General features: G+C 36.5%; 1 protein-coding gene across 4 annotated transcripts in view; it reads right to left on the bottom strand.

Annotated features, from left to right (window-relative positions):
* The window catches only part of LOC111147846 (solute carrier family 9 member A9), a 536,315-nt gene that overhangs the window by 482,550 nt on the left and 26,081 nt on the right, over positions 1-27,684 (bottom strand). For all 4 annotated transcript variants that reach the window (XM_022504100.1, XM_022504104.1, XM_022504114.1 and 1 more), the window contains exons 3-4: positions 10,555-10,632; positions 8,921-8,997 (exon numbers count right to left, since the gene is read on the bottom strand). In XM_022504100.1, coding sequence (XP_022359808.1) covers positions 8,921-8,997; positions 10,555-10,632 — 155 coding nt within the window. The remainder of the gene's footprint in view (positions 1-8,920; positions 8,998-10,554; positions 10,633-27,684) is intronic.

The following is a 27,684-nucleotide window of genomic DNA, read 5'->3' as shown; positions in this document are numbered from 1 at the left end:
AATATGATGACAATAATTTTTCCCATCCCTGTCTGCGTACACCTTTGTAATGTGACTTCACCATACCTCCCCATCAAGAGCTGAAGCCTATTTCCCCATGCCTTGAATCTTGGCTGCTCTAGTGATAATCTGACCAATACAACATGTTAAAAGTGATATTGTGTGACTTCTGGACCTGGGCCTTAAGAAGTCTTTCCTTTTTGTTCCTGTCATCTTGGCTTGCTGTCCTGAAACCACCAGGGGAAAAAGACAAGGCTAGCCTACTAGGAGATGAGAGGCTCCATGGAATAGAGCTGAGTCCCCAGATCAGCTAGCCAGGAGTCAGAATCAGCCGCCAGATATTTGAGTGAGCCCATTTTAAACCACCTGATCCCAGATGACTGTGCTCACATAAGCGAGCCCAGACAAGAACCACAGAACTACCCAGCTGAATCCAACCCAAACTATTGAGCCACAAAATTATGAATAAAGTGGTTGTTGTCTTTAGCCACTAACTTTTGGGAGTGGTTTGTTACAAAGCAATAGATAACTGGTATACTTCCCTTATTTTTTTTAATCTTTTATCCAAATGGGGTGTGGTGATGGTGGAGAGAAAGAGTGTGTGTGTGGGTGTATAAAAGCTTAGCCATGTTTTTACTATATAGCTCTTTCATCAGATTTTGAACACACAGAAAAATGTTTGATTCTGTGCTTGAGGATACTGAAGAATAAAGGTAAACTGGATAATTCCAAGACCTGAATATTTCATTTAAAAAGAATCCCATAGCTAGAATCTTTTAGTATAGATTCTTTAATAATGAGACTTCTCAGGTAAATTCTTTTTTCAGAAAGAATATGTTTCATTATTTTTATACATTTCTTTCTTTCATTAGTAGACATTTCTTTTTTCACCTTAACAGTCTAACATATTTTTTTCCTTCTACATGGCATTCAACATTACTTAATTTGGAGTTAGGTTTTATTTGCTTTCCTTTCTGATTCTTTCAGAATTTGTTTTTCTTTTTCCTGTTCTGTCATTCTCATCCCTGACATCTGCTGAGGATATGATAGTAGAACTAGATTGGTGACTAATGCAAATATCCATATGGCTCTGACAACTCCTTTACCTCCAAGCTACCTTGCTGATGTTCTCCACAGTCCCCTCCGTTCTACCTTTTGTTTCTTTTTATCAAAAACTTCACTCTCCTCTCTGCTGCCATAAATACAGTCCACGCATGCTGTGATATGGATATGAGAAACAACACTGCTAAGCAGCTTGGGCTATATTTGACAGATTGGAGATTATTTTTTCTTATTTGGCTGTGTCAGGGCAGTGGTATATTTTTCTCTTTGACATGAGTGACAGCTATTACTGTGCCAGCTGTGAATCCAGAGAATAAATGAATGCACAGAGGAGGCATGGGGCCTTCCAGGCTGACTCAACACAGCCTCCCTGAGCTCTGTTGTTTTGTAGCCTACTGAAAATGGAGTCTCAGAGAGCAGCAGCCTAGTCAGTGTCTCATGGGATGGGAAGAAAAACATGGTTGGGAGGGAGGGGAGGAGGGAGAGGAAAAGGAAGAGAGAAGGTGGAGATAAATAAGAGAAGAGAAGAAAAATATAGGGCTTTGTGGCTGATAAGAATTAACCAGGGGATACTGGCAAGTACACTCTTGGCGCCTTTGCCTCCCTGCTACTGCCTGCCAAACTGAGTTGTTACTAAAACACACAAAGAGAAACAATAAAAGAATCAGTATTTCCCAGAAATGGAAGTAAGCAACATAATCAAGCAGAGTTTTGTAAATCTACTAAGTAGCTCCTTTTATTTGTTTTTTTCTTGTATTTCTTTTTAACATAATTGATATATACAAGAGAATATATAGAAAATATATGCAAGTTATATAAATCACCTGAAAATATACTCCAATCCATGAGCCAGAATATTGCCAATAACTTCTTCCTTCTATGTGTTTCTTTCCATCCCATTCTTTTCCCTCTTTCCAAGTAATTGCCACTTCCCTGAATTTTTGTTTTTAAATCCCTTCCTTACTACACAGACGCATATATGCCTTCTCACCCACATGCATGCATGCTTAATACTGTTTAATCTTCATCACTTATGGGCATTATAAAAATGTTGTCATACTACATGTAGTCCTATGGGACTTGATTTATTGATCTCACATTAAGTTTCTGAGATTCATCCACACTATCATAAGCAACTTGATTTTATCTTTTTTTTTTTTTTAACTGCTGGGTAATATCATGTTATGCAGGTTTATTTGCCCATTCTCTTTTTAGTGAAATACAGTTATTTCCAATTTTTTGCTATTGTGAACAATGCTGCTACAAATATTTTTATACATGTCTCCTAGTGCACATGTGCAAGTGGGTCCCTAAGGAAAATACTAAGAAACAGAGTTATAGACATACCAACATGAACAAAGTATAAAGAATATATTTATAAATTTATATACTCCTAGATATATACACTAGTAAATTTATGAAAGTTAAAAAGTAATAATAGGTAATCCTAAAGAAGAGTGTCCTTTTTGCCTTATCCTGTAAGACACAAAGATTTATAATGAAACTATTGCAACTGAGACAGTGAGATATTAGTGCTGAGATGGATTATACACCAAACAAGTAGAATTAAGGGTCTAGAAACAGAAACCACAATACATAGTAAAAGAGGCATAGTGGATCCTGGGGAATGGCAGGACTAGATGGTAAATGATGTTATCTATCCGAATAAGAAAAATTGGTTGTCTATTTTGTACCATATACAAAAAATCAGCTCCAGAAAATGAACCTACTGTAAAAGGCAAAACTCCAAAACACTTTAGAAGAAAACGTACTTCTGCCTCTGGGGTAAGAAAGATTTATTAAGCAAAACACAAAAATGCTAACCTTTATAAAAGATAAAAATTATAAATTTGACTACATTAAATTTCAGAAATTCTGTTCAATAAAAGATATCAAAAACGAACTCAGTGCAAAAGACACAAAGTGGGAGAAAATCTTTGCAACGTACTTGGAATATGGATTAACATATAAGAAATATGGCAAATCAATGAAATGTGAAACAGGTAAAGAAAATGGCAAATTAATGAAAATGTGACAAAACAATTTGCAGGAAAATGGAGAAAAATTTTGAGCAGGTTTCATATGAAAATATAAATATCTTCTTTAAGAATCAGGGAAATACAAATGAAGACCACAATATAATTCCATTTCATATCTACTACATTGCCAGAAATTAAGAGGAAACTGGTACAATTGCTTTGGAAAATGATCTGGCCTTATTCTGTAAAAATGAATGTTCATTTGTAGACCCTACCACCTGGCATTTCCACTCTTAGGTACGTATATGGAATGGCTACCAAGTCTAGGAACACAGACAAAACAGAATAACTAGTTTATTGTTATTATATATTATAATACATGATAAAATAATAGCATGCATATTTCCAGCCTTTATGACCACCCTGAATGCAGCCTAGAGACTTCTTCAGTTCTAATTAAATATGGCAATATGTAAAATCCTTCCTGTCCCAACTATCTCTGCTCAGGCTCTTGAAAACACATACTAGTTCTTTGTGTCTGGAAATCGAAATTCCCTAGAAAATCCGACTACATGTTGAAATCTATGCAGACCATCTCCCATGAAAAAAATCCATGGAGAATGTAAGGAGGTTCACTGCCTCCCCAATCTCTTTGTGTACCAACTCAGGGTCCATGTTTTCTGGGTTAAGAATTCTCTTCTGAGTCATTCTCTTTCCAGGGCTAGAATTTAAGGAACTGAGGTGTGGCTTGGCCTCCATCTAGGAACTATACCTGTTCAGGTTTTGATTTTAGATGAACAAATGTGTTCCTTTTTCCAGGTATAGGAATCAGCATTTTGAGAATACTGACACTCACCATACTTTGTCCTAGTTAAGAACAGAGCAGTAGCAATTCCAGAACCAGTGCCAAGGGTACTTAAGCACAAAGGTACCCAGGTCAGGAGGCATAATGATACAAGAAGGAAGGGCAAGAGCTTCCATGAGGAATGTTGATATGAATAATATAAACAACCTCACATTTAAGAATCCTGGTTATCCAGAGCAGGCTACCCAGAGTGCAGCAATTCTAATCAAGTAAAATGAATTCATATCATCACTCCAACTACCTCCATTAGGAAAAGACAGGTACCATTTCTACTTTGCAATTATATTTATAGCTCATTCTTAAATCTTCAGATTTTTAATAATTGTCAGCCATCATGATAAAATAAGAATGTGAAATAATTGAGGACATGGTTTGTCTGACATATATAGTTACTAATTGCAAAGCACTATAAAAATGTAAAGTGTCATATTAGGAAAAGGAGCAGGATAGGGAGAGTCTAAGATTGTGTGTTTTGAAGTGAGACGGGGTGTGCCATTGACTACCATTCACTTATTGTGCAATCTTGGGCAAATCACAACCTCAGCATCCTTCCATGTAAAGTAAGGATAATAAAACCTACTTTAGGGGAGTACTATGAGAATAAAATGAGACAATGTCTTTTAAAAGCATAGGCCAATGTCTGACATACAGGATGAGATATAAAAAGCAGGCTATTCTTAAAATTAACACCCCATTCTTCATTATTTAGATCCATGTCTCCTTTTCCAAGTATTTTTGAAATTATGGTATTTGTTTTAATCCCTCACTAACAGAAAAACTAAAAGAATATAATTCTCATTACTCTTAGAGAAGCATTTCTTGGAAGCTAATGAGTTCTAAGGACAAAATGTATGTGCTAACAGTAAGCATTAGGTAAGTTGCCCTTGTGATGATACATTGGTATAATACACAAGGGTAGAGAAATACAGCCAAAGATAAAGGAATATCTTCCAGAGATGGAGGAGATGAATAAAGAAATATTTTAAATATATGGGTTTTATTTCAAAAGAGATGTAGCTAAGATTTTTCTTAAGTGGTAAGTTGGGGAGGGGACTATAAAAGGTGGATAAATTCTTTAAGAACATTAAAAAATTAAAATTAAAATTTTTCTAAAGCTTCTCTGATTTTATTGCCAGAAGTGATATTGCTAAACTTTGTCGTGAAATATAAAAGATGGTTTGCATCTGATTTCTAAAATGACATGAAGTTAATAAAACTTAATGCAGAATTCTTTTCATTCAAATAGACCCAGTGATCTCAATTCCTATAAAGCAACTGAGTCCAAATCTAAAGCCAACCTGTAGCTTGATTCAATCCAGTCCTTACCTACAAAAGACCACAGCCCACTAGCAGTTTCCATTCATGCCCCATTATCACTCTTCAGAGCCTTCACTTCTCATAAATTCCTGTTGCCGGACTTCACTGCCGTCTGTCAGCTGATTCTCCATCATTTCAGTTTCCACACTCTAACACTGCTCTACAAAACCTGCTCTCCAGCTTTGAATCTGACGCAATATTCCCCACACCCACTACGACTAATGCACTTGATGGCATGGAAAATCCAACTATATATCCCTCTCCACTAAATGACTACTCAGAATCTACCTCCTCTACGAAATTATTCTCAGTACAATCTAGGACTGTCCTGAACCTCTTCTTCTGCCCATTTCATGCAAGTATATCTTCATAAACCCAGACATTCCTTTTTCCTCTTAAAAATGTGAATTCATTTTGAATGAGATTCCCAAATAAAAATCTTTCATATCTGTGAGAAATCGTATGGGCTAATGAAGAAACATGTGGTATGCAGTGAATATTAACTGATTTATTCAATTTTATTTTTTTGTTTAATGTCTTACATTTTATTTTTTAGTAATGATAATAAATGGAAGTAAAGCACATTTTTGGCATCGAGAATTTGACTCTGGAGCCAAACTATTTAATTACTAATGCCAGCTCTATTACTTACACTGTGTTCTCTCTAAATTTCAGCTGTCTCAACTGTTAAATGAGGGTAATGATAGTATCTACTTAGTAGGATTATCTTGAGGATTAAATTAAATAATCCAAGTACTTTTAAAAAGGGCATATTACATATCAAGCACTCAACGATTGTTTGTTGTGTTGTTCTTATTACTATTAATTTATCAGAAAAGCATAACCAGTCATTTTTTAAGGTTTGAGGATATGTTTGAATGACTTGTACAATGAGGGTCACTAACTTGCATAAATGTCAGTTTGGCTTGAATTCAAGTTTGAACTTTCCTTCAGAAGTTCTGAAATTATATCCAGAGATCAAAATAAAATAAATAAAAATAAAATATAATACATATAATATATAATAAAATAAATAAAAACAAAATAAAAATTAATTCTTGTTTCCCATCACACAGCACCTGAAACTATTTGACTTGCCAATACTCTCTTTATTTCTGCCAATAGGCCGAGTGTGAAGTCATCCATCACCTCGGAGGGGTTGAATACAATGGATACTCCAATTCCTGTCCCATTTGACTTCCTTGTGTTAGACACCATCTACCCTCCCTTTCCCTCTTCCTTTGACTTCCAGGCACATGTCCTGCTTATTTTCTTCCTGTATCTTGGGCCCAATACTTCTTAGTCCCTTGTGGTTATCTCTTCCCTTTCTTCAGGATTGTGCTAATGCCCATGTAACTTCCTTCTCACTCCATACACTTGCCTTCAATTACCCCATTATCTCTCAGGATTTCAACATGTTGATGACTCCACCTCCATCTTTACTGCCACTGTCTCAGGCCAGGCCCTTATTGTTTCCAACCTGACTTATGGAAATTGCCTCTTAAAATGTCCCCTGGCTGCCATCTTTTCCCCACTTTAAAATTTCTCCTTTACACAACAACCAGAATGACCTTCCTGAAGTATAAATCTGATCTTGTCACCACCAAGCTAAAGCTCTTTAATGGTTTTCTTTACTTTGCTGGATAAGACCTTTAAATCTTAAAACTACCTATCCCTTCTGTACTTTAATGACCACATTAAGAAGGCACCCTACAGGTTTTCGTTGTTGAGATTATACCAGTTCAAATAAAGCACATCATTCTAAAAGTTTTTCCAGGGCTATACTTTTTATTCAAATCACTTTCCATCAAACATTATTGATTGCAGCCTTAAAATCAGAAGAGGTCATCAACTCCAGTAAATGAATTTTACCAAATCTCCTGAACTGAATTTTTTTTGGAAAGTCAATTATACACAATTATAGACACACACACACACACACACACACACTACATTGTTGCTCTTTTTCAAAAATAGGTTATAGAATTCTCATGATGGTGAAAGCATATTGTATAAATACATACACTTAAGTATACTTAAAATCAGTTAGACAAAAGAAACAGGGTAATAATGAAAACTGACTATCCCAAAATTTAACAGCATTGTCCACAAGTTTAGAATTTAGATCCATTATACATTTCAGATCCCATTATAGAACTGCTAACCAGCCATATTTGCTAGAAACTGATGAACACTTTTCACACATCTCAGAGACTTCTGTCAATGTGTATGAATGAACAGTGTAGAGGAATGTATAGCAAATCCAAGAGAAATGTCTAAAGAAAGAGGGGATGATGGTGAGACCTGCTGAGTCAGGAGTCAAAGTCTGAATTATGTCCTGACCATGGCCCTACTTCATACACACAGACACACACACGTACACACATGTACACACATGTACACACACACTTCTTAAGACAGCTAATTAGACTTTCAAAATGTTACTTTCTTCATCTTTAGAATAAGGTGCTTTAATTACACAAATCTCGAAGGCCCTTGCCAGCTTTGAAATTTGAATATTTAGTTGCAGTATACCCACAGAATAGAACAGCTCTCCTCTAAACTATGCTTTGAGAAGGATAAAATTCATGCTTGCCTCTTAGTCACAGTTTAAAGACCTCTTAGGTGTCCAGACTTAATAAGGTTCCTCAATCTATGTCCCTGCAAGTCTCCACCTTCAAGTATTAAAATCGTTAGCTTCCTCACTGCCCTAACTATGCTGGACGTTTTCATATGATGTAGCCTAAGTCATTCTAGGCTTAAAGCAATAAAATTTAACAGAGAATTCAACATAACTCAACCCCCTGCTTTCAGGTCCAAGTAATGATATTTTCTTAGTCTTCCAGTGACACACACTGAATACTTCATAAGGAAAGAGCTGGATAAGTGGCTAGCATGTGTTTTTAGCTTCAGTTTCTTGCATTAGGGTTGTAACAGCTGTATGCAGTAAAATTCAAGGGTAGAGTTAGCTGTATCAGACAATTTAAGACATCTACACCATCATAGTCATAGCAGTTGGACATGTTTTCTGCAGTGGAGATTTAATGTACTAGTTAGGATTATAAGTGAATTGGATTGGCTTCACCATTTTGTATCATATTTTGCTTTGTGAAGAGCCGTAGCTTGAGTCTATATAGTTAGACTTGGGGGCTTAAACATAACCAACAAAATATAATGAGAATAAAACAAGGCTTCATTCTATAGTGTATCAACTGAAAAGCTATCCCAGCATTAAATAGCTCTGCTGATATGTGGAAATGTCTGTCTTAGACCGTGCTCTTGTAAACTTTCCCTTAGAGAGCAAACCCTTGACGTATAGCTACAATTGTACTCCTGTCAAATACAGGTACGGTCCTGCAAAGTATATGAAAACAAGAATCCAGTTGCTTACCTGCATTATTAATCAAAAAAAGTGGGGGGGGGTGCAATGTGCTTCACATAACTCAAGCCAAATTATCCACATCCCCTAAATCAGAAGTCCAAAGCTCACAGAGAAAATCCAGCAACCTAATTTCGGTTTGCTTTGATTTGAAGACATATAAGCCTTGGAACTGAGTCAGAGAAATGTGTGAAGATGTGATATTCAGAAAAAGGTAGACAATTCACCCAGTCAGTGTAAGTCCAGGAAGAGTGAGATTCCTCCCACATATCACTGGCCTCACAGCCACCTGGAACTTGAACTCTGAGCATCACTTACCCTATGACGATACAGGAGATGGCAGTTCCCAAGAAGGCATATGTTAAAATAGATCCTAAGTTTTGAAAAAAGTGTCTCTGGGGAGAAAAGAATATTTCATATAATGCATCCATATATTTTCTTAGTGTAACAGGAAATAAAAATAAAGGTATGCACTTTCACAGCCCCTCCCTTCCTTCACTATTTAGGCAAATTTTGTTTTTGAGCCTCAGTTCCTGGCTTTATCGTACAAATAAGGTTGAACCAATTTATACTGCGAAAGACAGAGTTTTCTCAAGGAAATGGGGGAACAAATACATCCAGAGAAATGACAGGGTAGAGATGAGAGCATGACTACCAGAACTGGCTGGACCTGAGAGAGTGAGTAAAGAATTGGGGTAATGTCCATGGAGGACTCTGGAATGATTAACAGAAGACAAAGATTTTAAGAAATTTTATTGTCAGTGGAACCCCTTCAGTATTTTAAAAAGAGTACTCTAAAATATTTCAGTTGCCCTTTGACTTATTGGATCTCTGACTTATATTTCTTCTGAATGTAATGAAACAAAACTTTACCACCTACAACAATTTATTTTAACAAATCTCACAAAATAATGCCTAGTGTTGGGGCTAGGGATAAGGAAGGATGACATAAATTAATCCAGACTTCTAAGTCTTCTCAAATGCTGGCTTGGGAAAACTCCCTTCCAGTTCTGTAAGTGGGAGCTGAGTAGTTAGAACTGACAGCAAGAGGGAGCCTGGAGTACACAAGAAAATCAGGTCTGTGCTGAACAAGCTGCCTGGCTGCTGGAGCTGACAGGCTGAAGGGGTGAGAGCCCCAGGAGTCCGTAGGGTGGGGTGTGGGCAGCAGAAATGGAATCGTACTCCCTCTGCATCTCAAAATTCAGACACACCAGAGCCTCAATCTGTGGTACAGGAGATGCTAGCACTTCAACTATTAAGGGAATGACTAATCTGTGAAAAGTGCACATTCAGGAGGTACCTAAATAATGTCAGGCAAGAGCACAGAAGCTACAAAACTGGACTTCCTTTCTATGAACATCAACAGCTGAGTATTAGCAAGACATGTCAAGTTTTCACCCTGATTGATAAACCCCACATCTCTCCAATTAACAGCTGATTCTTTGGTTACAATCATCTAGAATAATATTGTCCAATGGAAATATAACACTAGCCACATATGTCATTTAAGATTTTTCTAGTAATCATATTAAAAGTAAAGTTTTTTTAAAAAGGAAAATGATTTTTGATAATGTATGTCTTATTTAACCCAATATATACAAAACATTATCATTTCTACATGAACTCAATATCAAACATAATGGAGATATTTTACATTCTTTTTAAATACTAAGTCTATTAAGTCCAATGCATATTGTACACTTAATGCACATCTTCATTCAAACTAGCCACATTTCAAGGGCTTAATGGCTGCATGTGGCTAATAATCAGTGTATTAGGTAGAGCAGATTCAGAAGAATTCTAAGTGTGTCAGATAGAAATCTGTATCACTTAATCTAAGATAGTGATGTCCTTTTGAATTAAATAAACCCATAAAATAATTATTTTTTCATTCGGGCTGGTACAATTCTCTACTTACTCATAAAAGAAGAAAATAATCACTGTATGTTTACCTTCTTCAGGCTGTATCCTGCATGAAATATAATTGGTGGCAGTAAAACATTGAAGAAGATTTCTGGATCAAATGTCATCTGCCAGAAAAGATAAAAATGCAGTTAGGAAGATGCTCCTTTGGGTCACTAAAAAAATGTGCTTTAAAAGTGCAGTTACAGTCATTTCTGCTAAGTTTGTAGGAGGTATATTAACATGCTATTAAATTAGCACAGATGAAAATAAGAAAAATGCAAACTTAGAAATTCATAAATGCAATAAAACTGTGGGGCAATATTTTAAATGTAAAGCCTATTCATTCTATAGCTAATAACAATTCAATAAAACCCCTCTGGGCAAAGAGAACTCTTCACATTTATTTTGGTTAGTTGTCTATTTATCACATTTCAGATGTTTTCATACTATTTCTTTCTGGTCCAAGAAATTTTCTGGCAGTACCCAAACATTTTAGCTTCTGACAAGAATATAGTTAAACTTTTCCCATATAAAACATTTTTAAAAATTTGGTTTTAGTTTTCCCTACTTTATCCCATTCAGGAGTTAGAAATATTTTCCAGATTTTGTGGAAAATTTATTTGAAAGTGCAAATGGATTTTTCTAATATTTGTTTATTGGCTTTTACTTAAAGCCCAAAAAAGTTACTTGCTATGAAATATGGAGATTCTTTTTTTAAATTTTTTAAAAAGATTTTATTTATTTACTTGACAGAGATCACAAGTAGGCAGAGAGGCAGGCAGAGAGAGAGAGAGGAGGAAGCAGGCTCCCCGCAGAGCAGAGAGCCAGATGTGGGGCTCGATCCCAGGACCCTGGGATCAAGACCTGAGCAGAAGGCAGAGGCTTTAACTCACTGAGCCACCCAGGCACCCCGAAATATGGCAATTCTTAAATCAAATATCCACTATTTACTGGGAAGTCTGAAATAAAACTCTTCTAATCCTTAAAATCTCACTTAGACTCATCCTCTTCCTTCTTTACCCGACTCCCCAAACACATACAGAATGTCATTTATTATTCACCACTAGGGCCTTTTTACCATAATAGTACTCATCAAAATGTTTCAGATACATGGTGTCACAACTATAGTATTTAATTTTCTCTCCCTTTTTTGCCTTAATTCTAACTCATCTCAGAAGCTACTCTTCTCTGAAAACCACTACAATTTCCCCAGTTTCTTCTGTGCTCTTCTAGCACTTTGGACTCTCCTTCTCCCTTTCTGTAACAGCCCCTTTACATTACTCATGAAATACTTAGAAAGGGGTGGGTGCAGGAAGTAGGAGTTACCTAACTCAGCCAGTCTATTCTCATAAACTCATCCATTGATGCTAAAACTGCTTGTATCAATGAGCATTCAGGTCGATCAACTAGGGCTCATCCATAGCTCTCTGTCCCCGAGTTTCTTCATCTTTAGAATGAAGATAGTAATGTGATACTTAATTCTAAAGTGGTTATAAAAATTAAATCAATTAATATTTGTAAATCCCTCGCAGCACTGCCTAATATCTAGTAAGCACTTTTAAGTATTTATTAGTAAAGAAAATAAAACATTTTTCAAGTTATGCTATTTGAAGAAACTGCCCTATTGTTAGGAACCCTTGAAGGTTATGGCTATGTAAAATTTGGGCAAAGATACTACATTTCCTTCTAAGTTTGATCTTTTTTCTAAGTTTATCTGATATACCATTATTGACCTATTTTTCTGAGGTCTCTTTGAAGGTATATCAATTGCATATTTGAAAGTTTTTAGCAAAGAGATATATTTCTGAGTGTTGCAGGAATGAAACAAGGCAGCTGTGATCATCTGGAAGAAAAAAGTACAGTGGCACAAACATTTTGGACAGAAAATCCCTTGCCTCAGCAGTTTTTCTGCAAAAATCAGGTTAATCACTCAACCAGAACATTTCAATAATCAGAATGCCCCCTTCCCTGCATGCAGGTTAACTAATGTGCTATTGAATTATATTTTCTGGAGCAGCCAGATGAAACTGGCAGGCTGAGAATGGCATGCAGCATACGAGGATTTATTTGTATATACAAAACAGATTTGTGTTCCTTTCAGACTTGCTATAAGCTTAGGAACTGCTAAATCAGAGTTCTGGGAGTGACTCCAAACCCAGACAATTTCTCAGAAATGGTTGGATCTGCTGCTGTACCAATCTCCAGATGGCGATTCCACATGTCATTTTCCTCAGATTTTGTGTTCAAATCATGGTCTTGGAGGTGGGACTATTTTTAAAGCCTAAACAATTAAAATTTTTCAATATAGTTTGAGGGGGAAAATCTAAGATAAGAGAAAACAGAAAGCTAAAAATATTTCAGCTAAAAATGTTAATCCTTTAAGATACGGAATTTAGTGATGCCTGAGTGGCTCAGTTGGTTAGGCAACTGCCTTCGGCTGAGGTCATGATCCTGGAGTCCTAGGATCCAGTCCTGCATCGGGTTCCCTGCTCAGCAGGGAATCTGCTTCTTCCTCTGACCCTCCCCCATCTCGTGCGCTCTCTCACACACTCTCAAATGAATAATAATAATAATAAAAAGGTACAGAACTTAAAGACCAGCCTTGTCCAATAGACGTCCTGTGATGATAGAAATATACTATAATTGTACTATCCAGTATGGTAGCGACTAGGCACATGAGCTAGTAAGCAACTGAATTGTAGGCTAGTACAACTGAGGGTCTAGGTTTTTTATTTTCACATCTGTGTGTGGTAGCTGGTAAATGCAATTATCCCTATTTTCAAGAGACAGGAGAAAAAAATTAGTGGCATGCTCAGTGTTAATCAATGTGACAGATATTTCACTGAAAATTGAGTCTATATTTGTAGGTAAACTAAATGTGTAGTTTCTGAGGAAACATCAGGCTAACATAACTACTTAGAACAAGATGTAGGAATGTTTAAGAGGAGTTGGGACTCCGAAGTAGATTTTATTATTTTGGTAATTCTTGATTCCTTTGGAAAAGTAGAAGTGGTTAACACAATAATGTGTTCAATAATTTTCAATGCTTTTTTCATTAAAAATTTAGTAAGTCTCTTCTTTGCTACAAAGTACTTAAAGACATGTGATAAATACATTTGAATTTGTGAAGGCTATCACTAAAGAAAGGAAAGATAATGTGCAAGCACAGGCACGGGGCTAGACTATAATTCAGAGTTCTTTAGGACAGAGACACCATTCTGGGCTTGCTAACCTTGCAGGGAGGCTTGATGTTCAGGCAGCATATGAACTGGGTTTTGAAGGATGGATAGGAGCCTATCCATGGACCACCATAAAGAACATGATCCTTTGTCTGCCCTGGGGGCAGTGGACCAATTCACCAAGCCACAGAGGATACTGGTAGCTTCTTGGAGTTTCAGTTATACTCAATAGCAAGTGATTTGAAACATTTTAAATATTCAGATAAATGCAGACAAAGTAAAAAATCTCAAAAACCCTATAGGTGCTTTTACTATAAATAGACTTCAAAGAAAACTTGGCTGGCTCAGGGTCCACAGAGTTGGGACATACCTAGAAACAGCTCAAGAGTGTGTGTTTCCTTTCCTCTGCCCTAAGTTATGCTTTTGATAGGAGGTCACACACTTGGGAAACAGAAATAGACAATGTAGAGCTCCTAAGGTATAGAGGAGGAATTTAATGCAGATGGGTATTACCTAGACTATGAGCTCTCTCTGACCCTGTGGAGATAGATTTAAACTACACTCATTCAAATATGGAGTAAAGTAGAAGTATTTTATACAAGTAGGATTGAACAATAAAGTGGCCAGTGGGAATATAAATTTATATAACCTCTTAATAGGGTAATTTGGCAATAGGTATCCAAATGTCAAATGTCCATACCATTTGATTCAGCAATATCTCATCTGAGAATTTATCCTACAGATATGCTTGTATATGTATGGAATTACATAAGGACAAGAGAATTCACTGCAGATGAAAGAATAAAAAAAATGTTGGAGATGATTAAACCATGAATTGGTTAAATAAATTACGTGTGATTCATACAGCTGAATACTATGTAACTTTTAGAAAGTCCAGAGAAACTGTCTATGCATTGCAATGGCTGCTCTCAGGGCACCTGGGTGGCTCAGTAGTTAAGCGTCTGCCTTCAGCTCAGATCATGATCCCAGGGTCCTGGAATTGAGCCCCACATTGGACTCCCTGCTCAGTGAGGATCAGTGAGGAGCCTGCTTCTCCCTCTCCCTCTGCCTGCTGCTACCCCTACTTGTGCTCTCTCTCTGTCAAATAAATAAAATCTTTTAAAAAAAATGAAATAGTTGCTCTTTATAATTTGTTGTCAAGTTAAAAGAGCAAGAATAGCATGTCTAGTGCATATAACAAAGATTGCTATGGACTCACCATACCACATTTCATTTTGTCCTTGTCAGACACCTAGACTTCATTTCCTTGTAGTCATACGGAGTCATGACAGAGATCTAGCCAATTAAATATGGGCAAAAGGAATATAAATTATTTCCAAGCCTGGTCCTTAAAAACCTCTAAATCTTTCATGCTCTATTCCTTTCTTTATTAGCTCATATAGAGCATCTGGCAGAGGTCTCAGATCTCTAGGGACTGCCAAAGCCAGTAGGTTAAAGGAAGTTGGGATGATTAATGGCAACTGGAGAAGACTGTAGTTCTCCCCTCACTGGCCCAAAGGCCATACTGCACTGGGACATGAGCAAGAACTAAGCCATTACCATGTTAATCATTGAGATTTGGGGGTAGTTTGTTAAGGCATTTTGTCTATTCCAAGATTTGTGCAAAAAAGGGATGCAGAATATTTACATATATATGTAAATATGTACATATTTACACACACACACACACACATACACACACATAAACTATTGGTTGCCTCTAGTGAGGCTAGGAAAGAAAAACTGGTAGTAGAAAATAAAGGTAGAAGTTGGAAGAAGGATTTTCTGTATATTTAGTGAGCAGGTGATTATCTTTGTCTGGCTTCATAACTATAAATACAGAGATGACCACTGCTTAGAGCAGTATATCCCAGCATTTTCCCATCATGACACAGTACATGATTATATTGGGTCAATGGGGGCAAGCTGCAGGAAAATTAGGGTCCTGGTGATACTACACAGGGCTGAAAGGATTAAACTTGGGCCTCTGACCACTCTTAGCCCAAGGATGAGGGAATTGATATGTTGTGGCACACCTGTAACCCATCAGTACACCAGCTGAGGCATGCTGTGCAGGATTTAACACTCCTAGCCTACTGAGTTGGAAAAAAGGAATTGAGTGTATGCAGCTCAGTGCTGTCCTCTCTCCACGTTGGAATCAGCCTGCTTGCTGAGAGTAGGTGTCCCTGGCTCCACCAAGACCTAAATTTTATAAGAGCAAAGACCAGCAGGAAGGCCCTTACACTCCAGCTGAGTCTGCAGGTAGGTGTGTCTTTCTAGTTATAACGGAAGATGAGCAAGCCAATTCACAAACCAATCCTCACTATTTCAACTAGTTTTTGATCTCCATCTTTCTCACTTTTGTACCTATGTCTCAATTAGTTACAAAACAGATGTAATTAACAGGGAAATGACCTATTCAAGATTCTAACTTACTATTTTGTATCTTTTGAACACTGAGCTATGTGAATGTATTATCTACTCAAAAAATAAAGTCTTTTATTTATTTATAAATATATGTATTTATTTATTTAGGAAGCTGTCTTGAGTAGATTAATTTGGAGGGGCCTCAAGATTGTCCTGAATGAAGTGAAACCATTGTCAAGTTGCAGTTACCAAAATGAGTCAAAGTAATGACCATGTGAATTCAGGTAGCCATGACAGAATGGAACGAAAGAAACAAACCCAAGAGATACTAATCCATTCAACAAGTATTTACTTAGAATAAACCAGGTATGTGGCAAAGAGGATTAGCAGGACTTGCAGGTAAAATAGAGCACAAAAAACGAAAAACTCCAAAAGGGATCAATGTTTTTGCTACCTGGATGAATTACTGTGAGAATGTGGTTTGTGAAAAGCTGATGGTGGCAGAGATTACGAGAGGTCAGAAAAGCTGAACGCTAATCGACACCTTTGCTCATTGAGTCCAAGATGTCTGTGAGACACTCGAAAATCCATGCTTGGAGGAAAGGGCAAGGCCAAGGAGAAATGATCCAGAATCATCAGCATAGAGGAAATGATTTGACAAGTTTAGTTGAGATCTCTCTCTGAAAGAGTGAGCACCATAGAGAAGACAAGAGGACCAAGGACAGAATCCTGGAATTGGGAAGAAGGACACTACCAGGGAGGGAGACAAGGAAGAAATAATCAGAGAATGAGAAAGAATGATGCTCAGGGCCATAGAAAGCCAGGAAGAAGTGTGGTGTAAGGAGGTGCTACTCCCTAACACAGGGCTGCCAGATTTAGCCAATAAAAATACAAGATGCCCAGTTAAATTGGAACTTCAGATAAATAATTCTTTTTCAGAATAATTCTTTAGTACTACATCTGGGACATACACTTCTCAATTATTAATTATTTATCTGAAACTCACAAAGTAGAGCGAGAGACAAGAATGAAAAACCCCAGAAGGAACCTGTGTTTAGCACCTGGCTGACTGAGGGAATAGCAAAGGAGCAGCTGACTCTCCCTGTCCAACTCTGATGTCCATGGCTACAAAAAGGGGTTTGAGAGCTGAGAAGAAATACTTTGGGTTTCTTAATTAGGAAGTGGTTGCTGATCCTTTTCAACCAGAAGTGGGTACAGAGAGTTGAGGAAAAAGTGAGTGATGAGAAAGTGAAAGCAGTGGGTGGCAGGGTCCTTTGAGAACCTGATAAACATCTGTAGCTAAGATAGAGAAATAAGAAACAAAGAGACAAAGGCCACAAGAAAAGGAGGCAGGAGAGGAGATCAAAACATAGAATGATAAGGGCATAAGTTTAGGGAGGTAAGGAAGTGACATGAGCAGCAAAAAGATAATTCATGTTTTCTTAAAAATGGGGAGAAATCCTACTTTTTTTTTTAAGATTTTATTTGACAGACAGCGATCACAAGTAGGCAGAGAGGCAGGCAGAGAGAGAGAGAAGAGGAAGCAGGTTCCCTACTGAGCAGAGAGCCAGATGTGGGACTCGATTCCAGGACTCTGGGATCATGACCTGAGCCGAAGGCAGAGGCTTTAACCCACTGAGCCACCCAGGTGCCCCAAAATCCTACTCTTAACATTCAAATCTGTGGAACAGACACATTAGGAAATAATTATTCATAGTAAAAAGCATTCTTCCATTCCTCCAGATGTTTCCTACAGAGCCCTTGTCTGTGGCAAGCACTCATCAGAGAAACACGCTTTACCTCATGTAGGCTGATGTTTAAGAAGTAATACCACAGACACTACAGGCTGTCAGAGGGAGAAGCTGCCTTAGAGGTCACCTGACCTTGGGATCTGAAATCTCTGCCAATGTCTGGGCTGCATGGAAGAGGGGGAGTGATGGGAAGTGGGAGCAACTGCTCTGGTACCTGCCCTGGATCTGTCCTCCTGTTTCTGCCTGAGCAGTTTTGATTTTACTCATTGTGAAGAAGTGTCAGATTTTCTTTGAATGAAGGGTTCCTCTACTAAAAAATGTTTGAAGCCCTGACCTAATATTATCCCCTAGAAAGTTCAAGGAACATGTGGAAAGTCAATGAGCCTCTCAGAGGCAGCACTGAGCTTAAAAATTCTAAAGCACAGTTATTTCTCTTTTATGACATTTATGTTCTTAATTTTGTTCAAATATCTTAAATGATATCTCAGAGTTAAAGTCCTTCCCTCCACTCCTCCCTCAAAGCCAGCAATACCCTTAAGTCAGAAAGTATTTTTTCTTTCCATGACTATGTTCTTGTACTTCACATGTATGCACCCATAAACAATAACTTATATTATTTTTAGTATACAATATTATATATAATCAGTATTTTTAAAAATTCTACAGAAACTTAAAAAACATATAAATACCATATTGCATTTGGTATATTTTAAAGGTTTACATAAATTTAACCACAAATATATTTTTGCATTCTGCTTCTTACATTCAACATTATTTTTAAAGATTTATCTATATTAATACATGTGGATTTTGTCCATTCATTTAGACTGCTGTATAGTGTTCTGTTGTATAAATATACCACCATTATTTTTTCCCTTCTCTACCAAGGGAATTAGGACAATCAGTTTATTTCTTATTTTTTGCTATTATTAAAAATAATGCAATAGATATTTTTGTACTTAAGTGCATACATGTGAAAGATTCTTTACAAGAGGAAAATACCTAGAAGTGGGCTGGATGATAAGGTGTAGGACTATACAACTTTAATACGTATTAGCAAATACTTTAAAGTGGTTACACAAATTTAAATTCCTACATGAGAGTATAAAAGTATTTCCCCATGTTCCAGCGAACACTTAGTATTGACAAATTTCTAATTTTTGCTAGTTGGATAAGTACGAGTTGTTACCACATTATTATTTACTTTGTATTTCCCTTTATGAAATGAACATATCCCTAATGAAATGAACATATTTTCCTTGTTAATTGATCTTCTGTGATATCCCTTTAGTGAATTTTTTGGGGTCATATCTTTTATACAGTATGACTTTTTCATACTAATTAGTTCATCATAAAATCTTGTTATATCATGGTTTGGTTATCTATATTTCAAATATATTCTATTCTGTTATCCCTTAAACTTTTCACTTGTGTTTTAATACTGTTTTCAGTCTTTTTCATGTAGAAATTTTTTTTATTTTAATGTAGTGAAGTTTATTCCATTTTTACCTGTGATTTTCACTTTCAGTAACTTCTTTAAAAAAAAAATCATTTCCTGTCTTAATGTTATAAATATATTTTCTCCTCCTAAAGTTTCATAATTGGCTGTTTGTAATTGAGTCTTTAATCCAATCTCAAGTTTACTCATTATATGACGTGAAATAGTAATCAAATTTTTTTTTTTTAAAGATTTTATTTATTTATTTGACAGACAGAGATCACAGGCAGGCAGAGAGGCAGGCAGAGAGAGGAAGGGAAGCAGGCTCCCTGCTGAGCAGAGAGCCCGATGTGGGGCTCGATCCCAGGACCCTGGGATCATGACCTGAGCAGAAGGCAGAGGCTTTAACCCGCTGAGCCACCCAGGCGCCCCAGTAATCAAATTTTTTTTTCTTCCAAATGGATAGCCAATTTACCCAAAAATATGCATAGGTATTTGGTAGTTCATCCTTTTCACACTGATTTCAGTTGGCTCTCCTCTCCAGTGCTTTTTCAAAGATCCATAAGACATTCATTCTAATAAATATTTGATAACTATTACCCAATAGTCTGTTTAATAATTCAACTATAAGAACAGCTTTATATACATAGGTATTCACTGAAGTGTTATTTACAATAGTGAAAATTTAGAAAAAACTCAAGCACATTTACATCCATTACCTGAATTTTTAAAACCCTGAGGAAAAGGTTAGTTTATGATATTAAGTAAAGTTACAAAGTTTTAGAGATCATCTGATTTAAGCCACATAGAAAAAAATATATGTAAAAAGACTAAATAGAAATTTATTTAATTTATAGTGGTTGCATAATGTTATAGGATTATTGGAATTCTTCCTTAAAGGAAAAAAAAAAAAAAAAACAACCACCTTTCCAGACCTTCCCAAATGAACATCTTATAAAGTTATCATTTAGAATCATGAACATTTGAAATAGAATAGAACCTTTATAAAGATTAAGGGATAATAAAATGTGATAAACAATATGTGAGGGAAAGTTAAGAATTGAGGACCCAGATTTTTATGATTTTTCAGTGGGATAAAATACCTAAAAGTCCTGTTACAGAATCAGGAAAGTAAACAGTAAGTGTTCCTTAAATAGTTAACTCATGTCTTGTCCAATCTATTGAGTTGTTTTCATTCTTTTCCAATATTACTGAAAAGCTGAGAATACTTCCCCCCCATTAGAATACCTAGTATTATGAATGCTAATATTAAAAATTGTGGACCACTGAAATATAAGCATTTTTGCATTGCAGTTTGTAGAAGCAGAACTGAATTACAGAGAAATGGCAAAAGGAGAACTTTTAATAGAAGAGAAAATTTTAATAATCATAAGTTATCATTGAGAAATTATGAGAATATTATACCATAAAAGTCTTGTTCACTTTTGAAGTAAGAAAAATTCGAGAAGTTAGAAATACACTATGAACATCATACATGCAAAAATGACAGATATAAACACTGGCATTTATTGGAGGTAGGTAGTGTTTAGAACTCCAGGCAAAATTAGGTAGAGAATTGAGAACAAAACATGTTTATAATTAAATATTTAACTTGGCAGTAGGGAGTTTTGAAAAGAACATTTAACTATGAGTCAGGAGATCTGGTCCTAAAACCAGTTCTGTTATAGATCAATCTTGATCAAATCACATAAGCTTTCAGAACATCAGTTTCCTACTCTGAAGCATGGGGGATAATACCTGTTCACTCACGGAATAACAGAGAGGTTGAAATGAGCAATGCAGGGGCACTCGGTGGCTCATTTTGTTAAGTCACCTACTCTTGGTTTCAGCTCAAGTCATGATCTTGGGACATGGGATTGAGCCTTGTGTAGGGCTCTACCTTTAGCAGGGAGTCTGCTTAAGATTCTGTTTCTCCCTCTCCTTTTGCCCCCCTTTTGTGCACACACTCGTCTCAAATAAAAAAAAAAAAAAAAAAAGAAATGGACAGTGCAATAAGAAAAGTCTTTGTAAATAACAAGCTATCTTGGTAGTGGGAATGCACAGTCATTATAATTTAGGGAGGGCCGAGTTCAGAATCTGTCTTCCTCACTTATAGACTGGTACAGTTACCACTTGTCAATTAATCATAATAGGTAATAATAAAAATAACAACTGACATTTCCATAAAGCTGTTACAGTTTGAAAAGGTGCCTTCATATATAGGTTCTCATTTTTGTTCTTCACAATAACCCTCTGAAGTAAGTATTCTGAACACCCATTTTTAAGAAGTAAAACCAAGGTTCACAGAGCTAAGTGACTTACCCAAAATCACATACCTTGGAAGTAGCAAGATTTAGACTTAAACCTTACTTTCTACTTATGAGTCCATTGCTTTATTGATAACAATGCTAACAAAATTAATAGGTAATATAAACTATGAGTCAGACACTATTCTTTTTTTTTAATTGAAGTATAGTTGATAAACAATGTGATATTAGTTTCAGGTACACAACCAAGCGATTGGACAACTCTATATAATATGTTATGCTCACAAGTGTAGCTACCTTCTGTCACCATACACCACTACTATAATTTCATTGACTATATTCCTTATGTTGTACCTTTCATCCCCATGACTTATTCATTCTATAACTGGAAAACTGTACCTTCCACTCCCTTTCACCCATTTTGCCCATCCTCCTACCCACCTTCCCTCCGGCAACCATCACTTTGTTCACTGTATTTATGGATCTGTTTCTATTTGTTTGTTCATTTGCTTTGTTTTTTAGATTCTGCATAAAAGTGGAATGGGATATTTGTCTCTTTCTGACTTATTTCACTTGGCATAACACCCTCTAGGTGCATTCATGTTCTCATGAAAGGCAAGATTTCACTCTTTTTAATGGCTGAGTAATACTCCATTCTCTCTCACTAGATATCACATCTTTTTCAATCATTCTTCTATCAATGAACACTTAGGTTGCTTCCATATCTTGGCTCTTGTAAATAATGCTGCAGTGAATACAGGGATGCACATATCTTTTTGAGTTAGTGTTTTTGTTTTCTTTGGGTAAATGCCCAGTAATGGAATTACTGGATTATATGGTATCTCTGTTTTCAATTTTTTGAGGAAACTTCAAACCATTTTACACAGTGGTTGCACCAATTTACATTCTCACCAACAGTGCATGAGGGTTCCTTTTTCTCCATATCCTTGACAATACTTGCTATTTCTTGTCTTTTTGATTCCAGCCATTCTGGCAAGTATAAGGTGATATCTCCTGGTGGTTTTGATTTGCATTGCCCTGATGATTAGTGATGTTGAGCATCTTTTCGTGTGTTTGTTGGACATTTGTATGCTTTCTTTGGAAAAATGTCTATTAGGTCTGCTGCCCAATTGTTAATGGGATTATTCGAGATGGGTTTTGTTTGTTTGTTTGTTTTGGTGGGTTTTTTTTTGTTTTGTTTTGTTTTGGTTTGGTTTCGGGTTTGGTGTTGAGCTGTGTAAATTCTTTATATATTTTGGATATGAACCACTTATCAGATATCATTTGCAAATATCTTCTTCAGTTCAGTAGGTTGCTTTTTCATTTTGCAGATGTACAAAGATGTGCAAAAGCTTCTTATTTTGGTGTAAGTCCCTAAAGAGACATATCTAGAAAAATACTGGTAAGGCCAATACCAAAGAGATTACTTCCTACATTTTCTTCTGGTTTTATGGTTTCAGGTCTCACACTTAAGTCTTTAACCCATTTTGAGTTTATTTTGTATATAGTGTAAGAAAGTGGTCTAATTTTATTCTTTTGCAGGTATCTGGCCAGTTTTCCCAGCACAATTTACTAAAGAGACTGTCTTCCTCATTGCATATTCTTGCATATTTAGTCATAGATTAATTGACCATGTAAATGCAGATTTATTTATGGACTTTCTTTTCTGTTCTATTGATCTATGTGTCTATTTTTGTACCAGTACCACATTATTTCAATTGTTATAACCTCGTAGTATACCTTGAAATCTGGAATTGCAATATCTCCAGCTTAGTTCTTCCTTCTCAAGACTGCTTTGACTATTCAGGATCTTTAGTGGTTCTATACAGATTTTAGAATTAGTTGCTCTAGTTCTGTGAAAATGCTATTGGAATTTTGATACGAATTGCACTGAATCTGTACATTGCTTTGGGTACTATGGTCATTGTAACAGTATTAATTCAGCCAATCCATGAGCATAGTATGTCTTTCCATTTGTTTGCATCATCTTCAATTTCTTCTGTCAATGCTCTATAGTTTTCAGTGTACAGGTCTTTTACGTACTTGGTTAAGTTTATTCCTAGGTAATGTATTCTTTTTGGTGCAATTATAAATGGGATTTTTCTTCATTTCTCTTTCTGCTACTTCATTTTTAGTGTATTGAAATGTAACAGATTTCTGCACATTAATTTTGTAACTTGCAAATTTACTGAATTCATTTATTACTTCTTTCTAATAGTTTTCTGGTAGCGTCTTTAGAGTTTTCTATGTATAGTATCATGTCATCTGCACATAGTGACGATTTTACTTCTTCCTTACCTATTTGGAAGCTTTTATTATTTTTTTTTTTTTCCTTGTCTGACTGTTGGGGCTAAGACTTCCAGTACTATATTGAGTATAAGTAACAAGAATAGATATCCATGTCTTTTTCCTGATCTTAGAGGAAAATTTCCCCATTTTTCATCATTAAGTATGATGTTAGCTGTGGTTCTGTCATATATGGCCTGTATTATGTTGAAGGATGTTCCTTCTAATCCCATTTTGTTGAGAGTTTTTATCATGAATCAATGCTGTACTTTGTCAAATACTTTTTCTGCATCTATTGAAATGATCGTATGATTTTTATTCTTCATCTATTTAATGTGGTGTATCACATTGATTGATTTGTAAATATTAAACCATCTGTGCATCCCCAAAATAAACCCCCCTTGTTGAATGCAGTTTGCTAATATTTTGTTGAGGATTTTTTTTTTTAAGATTTTATTTTATTCATTTGACATTTGATTTGGGTACTGCACAAGTAGAGATCACAAGTAGGCAGAGAAGCAGGCAGAGAGAGGAGGAAGCAGGCTCCCTGCTGAGCAGAGAGCCCGATGTGAGGCTCGATCCTGGACCCTGGGATCATGACCTGAGCTGAAGGCAGAGGCTTTAACCCACTGAGCCACCCAGGCACCCCTTGTTGAGGATTTTTAATCTCTGTTCATTAGGGATATTGGCCTATAGTTTTCTTTTCTTTTCTTTCTTTTTATTTATAATTATTATTTTTAGTATCTTCAGCCAGGCACTATTCTAAGTGCTTTACATGTCCTTTCAAATTTGAAACTCACAATGACCCTACAGAGTAGTTAGGATTATCCCATTTTATAAATAGGTAAATTGAAGCATAGGGACATTAATTATTTCACCCAAAATTGCACACTGGCAAGTGGCATCTGAACCAAGTAATATGGCTCCAGGAACTACCCTGTTATTCACTCCACTGCTGGATATGTCCTCATTAGCTGCAAGTACATAAAGCCTACCTAGGTTTTACAGATTGTTGCCATGGCACCTAGTCATCAATGGTCAGAGTATCCTATGTTTCTGCATAAGGTTCTTAACACATAAACTTACCCCTATTACCTTTGTGACTCTTTACTAAGATAGCCATTCATCCTGGTTTCATCAGAACAGTTCCAGGTAATGCCTGTTGTCCTGGCTTAATTATTCATCATCTCCTGCTTGCCTTCATAGTCAAAAGTTTCAGTTTGAAAGACAAATAATGTGGTTTCCTATTCCTGATGCCCAGATTTTGGCCTTTAAAAAACTACACATAACTTGGATTGGCTGCTTGTGGTACTGCTCTTCATTGTGTTAGTTGTCTATTTCCCTCACTACCTGTGGCACTGACGTGACAGTGAAACTCCATTCTAATACTGACTTGATATCAGCAGGAGAAGGAAAAATAACAAGTGGGTGTAAGAAGGGCCTGGTATCCCATCTCAAGTACTCATTCCTAAATACCCAGTAAGAATTGCAAAAGGAAAACATCCAACAGAGTTGAAAATTTATGTGATTTTCCCCCCACTCTGGAATTGATCCTAGTCTTGGCCAATCTTTATTTATAGGCAGAAGAAACTATGCCTTTTAATCCTCAAATTATACAGGAGCATTGGTCTCACAGAGTTTTCCTTTTTGCCTTACAATTTTTCTCAGTTTGCATAATCTTTACAGGCCTTAGCTCTGAAGTGTATGTGCAGCTTCCCCATCACAAGACTTCACCAGGGAGCAACTGGCCTAGGGAAGGAGGACAGGGAAGGGTTGAATCAGCAAGGACCATAGTCATAATAGACACGCTTGAGAAGGCATTGGGGGGGGGGCCCCGTGGGGAGGTGCTGAAATCAGCAAAAAGTAGATGCCAAACAGCTTGATTTAAAATTAAAATTATGTGTTTTCAAATGGTGTGTTCACCTTTAAAATGGGCATTAAAAAATAGCACTAAACTTCCTCCATCATTGCCTACCTCAAACTTCACTCCAAAGAGGAAATCCATGCCCATCAAGGGCAGATTTTCAGGAAGCAGAGTAATATTTACAGCATGCCTAACACTAAACATAACATTTTCTCATTTATTTTGAAAAGAAATCCTCTAAAGTGGGTATCACTAATCCCTGTTTTACAGATTTTATAGATAAAAAAAAAAAATAAAAGAAGTTGACTTGTCCAAGGTCTCAATGCTGGAAGTGGCAGAGCTAGGATTCAGCCTGTTTAGCTGCAAAACCACAATGGACTAGATATTTGTGTCTCCTCAAAATTTTTATGTTGAAATTCAACCCCCAAGGTGTTAGTGTGAGAGGTGGAACCTTCAGGAGGTGATTAGATCATGAGGATAGAACCTTTGTGAATGGAAATAATGTCCTTACAAAAGAAATGCAAGAGAATTCTCTGTTTCCACCATGTAAGAACACAGTGAGAAGACAACCATCTATAAGCCAAGATGCTTGCCCTCACCAGACATAGAATCTGCTGGTGCCTTAATCTTAGACTTTCCAGCCTTTGGAACTGTGAGAAGACATGTTTGTTGTTTAAATCACCCAGGCTACAGCATTTTTGACCAAACAGAATAAGACAAAAATCTTATGAACTTCCTTATATCACATTGAAGGCAGTTAGAGGATAAGCTGACAATATAAAGCCCAAATAGTAGAATTTTAAGACAACTATCTTATGGGAAAGGACTTTTTGGCGAAGTAAAAAATGAGGTGTTTGGATATTTCCAATTCTCCTAAAAATGGAGTTATATAGGAATATATTCAGTGGTGTGCTGATAAACCATCTCTGTGGAGGGGGGAAAAAGCTCACAAGCCCTGATTTGACAATTTCTGTGGTGTAAATAAATATTCCTACCATGGTCCACTTTAACCTACTAATATTTTAACAACTGGCTTACAAAATATCTGAATATTTAATAAATATAAGCTCTCAAAGCCTAGGGCAATTCTACTCTAGTACTCCACTATCTCGTTTTATTGAGATATGTTAGCTATATGTTAACTCATTCTTTGGGTACTGCACAAAATCTATATAAGGTTCCCAGTCTATGGGAAGTATAGAAGACTAGAATATGCACCCCCTACCTACAATTAAAAAAAAAAAAAACATTAAAAAAAACTTGTTTGGCTTAAGGATCATTTTGAGAAACAGGAGAAACTCTGAAGACAGACTAGAAGATACCATTTTGTAAGGAAAATCTACATTAAGGAAAACTCCATTTGTAAGGCTATCTCCTTCTAAGTACCAAGAATAAAAGTATGACCCTAATTCATAAGAAACTTATCAATGGGGAAGGTATAGACTTAAATCTGCATAACAACCTTATTCTTGTTTATAGTAATTTTCCTGGTCACCTTCCTAAAACTGGCCTTTCCCACACCCTTCTTTCTTTGTTTTAGCTGAAAATGGTATATAAGTCTGAATTCTAAGCCATCTTTGACTAGGGACCCTAGTCAAGAATACAGACAGGTAGAAAAAAAGATTTTTTTTTCCTCCCCTACAGGTGTCAGTGTGTTGGCTACTAGGAGTTTCCTTCAGTGATGGCCTTGTTGCTCCTGCTGCTAAGAGTGCTATCAGCCCCTTCAGGGATTGTCAGCACTGCAAAAAGCCACCACAACCAAGGTCAGCCCTTTTTCAGAGTAGCCCACAGAATGATTTGGTATTTTAGAGGCCAGGCCATCTCAGTCCAACTGGGCATAAGGCTGAAGAGCCCTTAAAACTCCAGAGCTTCCCAACGGGTTAGCCAAAATTGTTGGGCTTGCATAATGGCTTAACTTCTCCCTTGGCCCACTCAGCCTTCTTTCCTCTTCCATTCATAAGGTGTTGATCTCAAGTACACTTAACCATTCCATTCACTGAACTCCACCTAAGAGTCTACTTCTTT

The sequence above is a fragment of the Enhydra lutris genome, unplaced genomic scaffold, assembly GCF_002288905.1.
Source record: "Enhydra lutris kenyoni isolate GAN:26980312 unplaced genomic scaffold, ASM228890v2 scaffoldscaffold2, whole genome shotgun sequence".
NCBI classification, from domain to species: Eukaryota; Metazoa; Chordata; class Mammalia; order Carnivora; family Mustelidae; genus Enhydra; species Enhydra lutris.
This window is presented reverse-complemented; position numbering and strand designations above follow the sequence as displayed.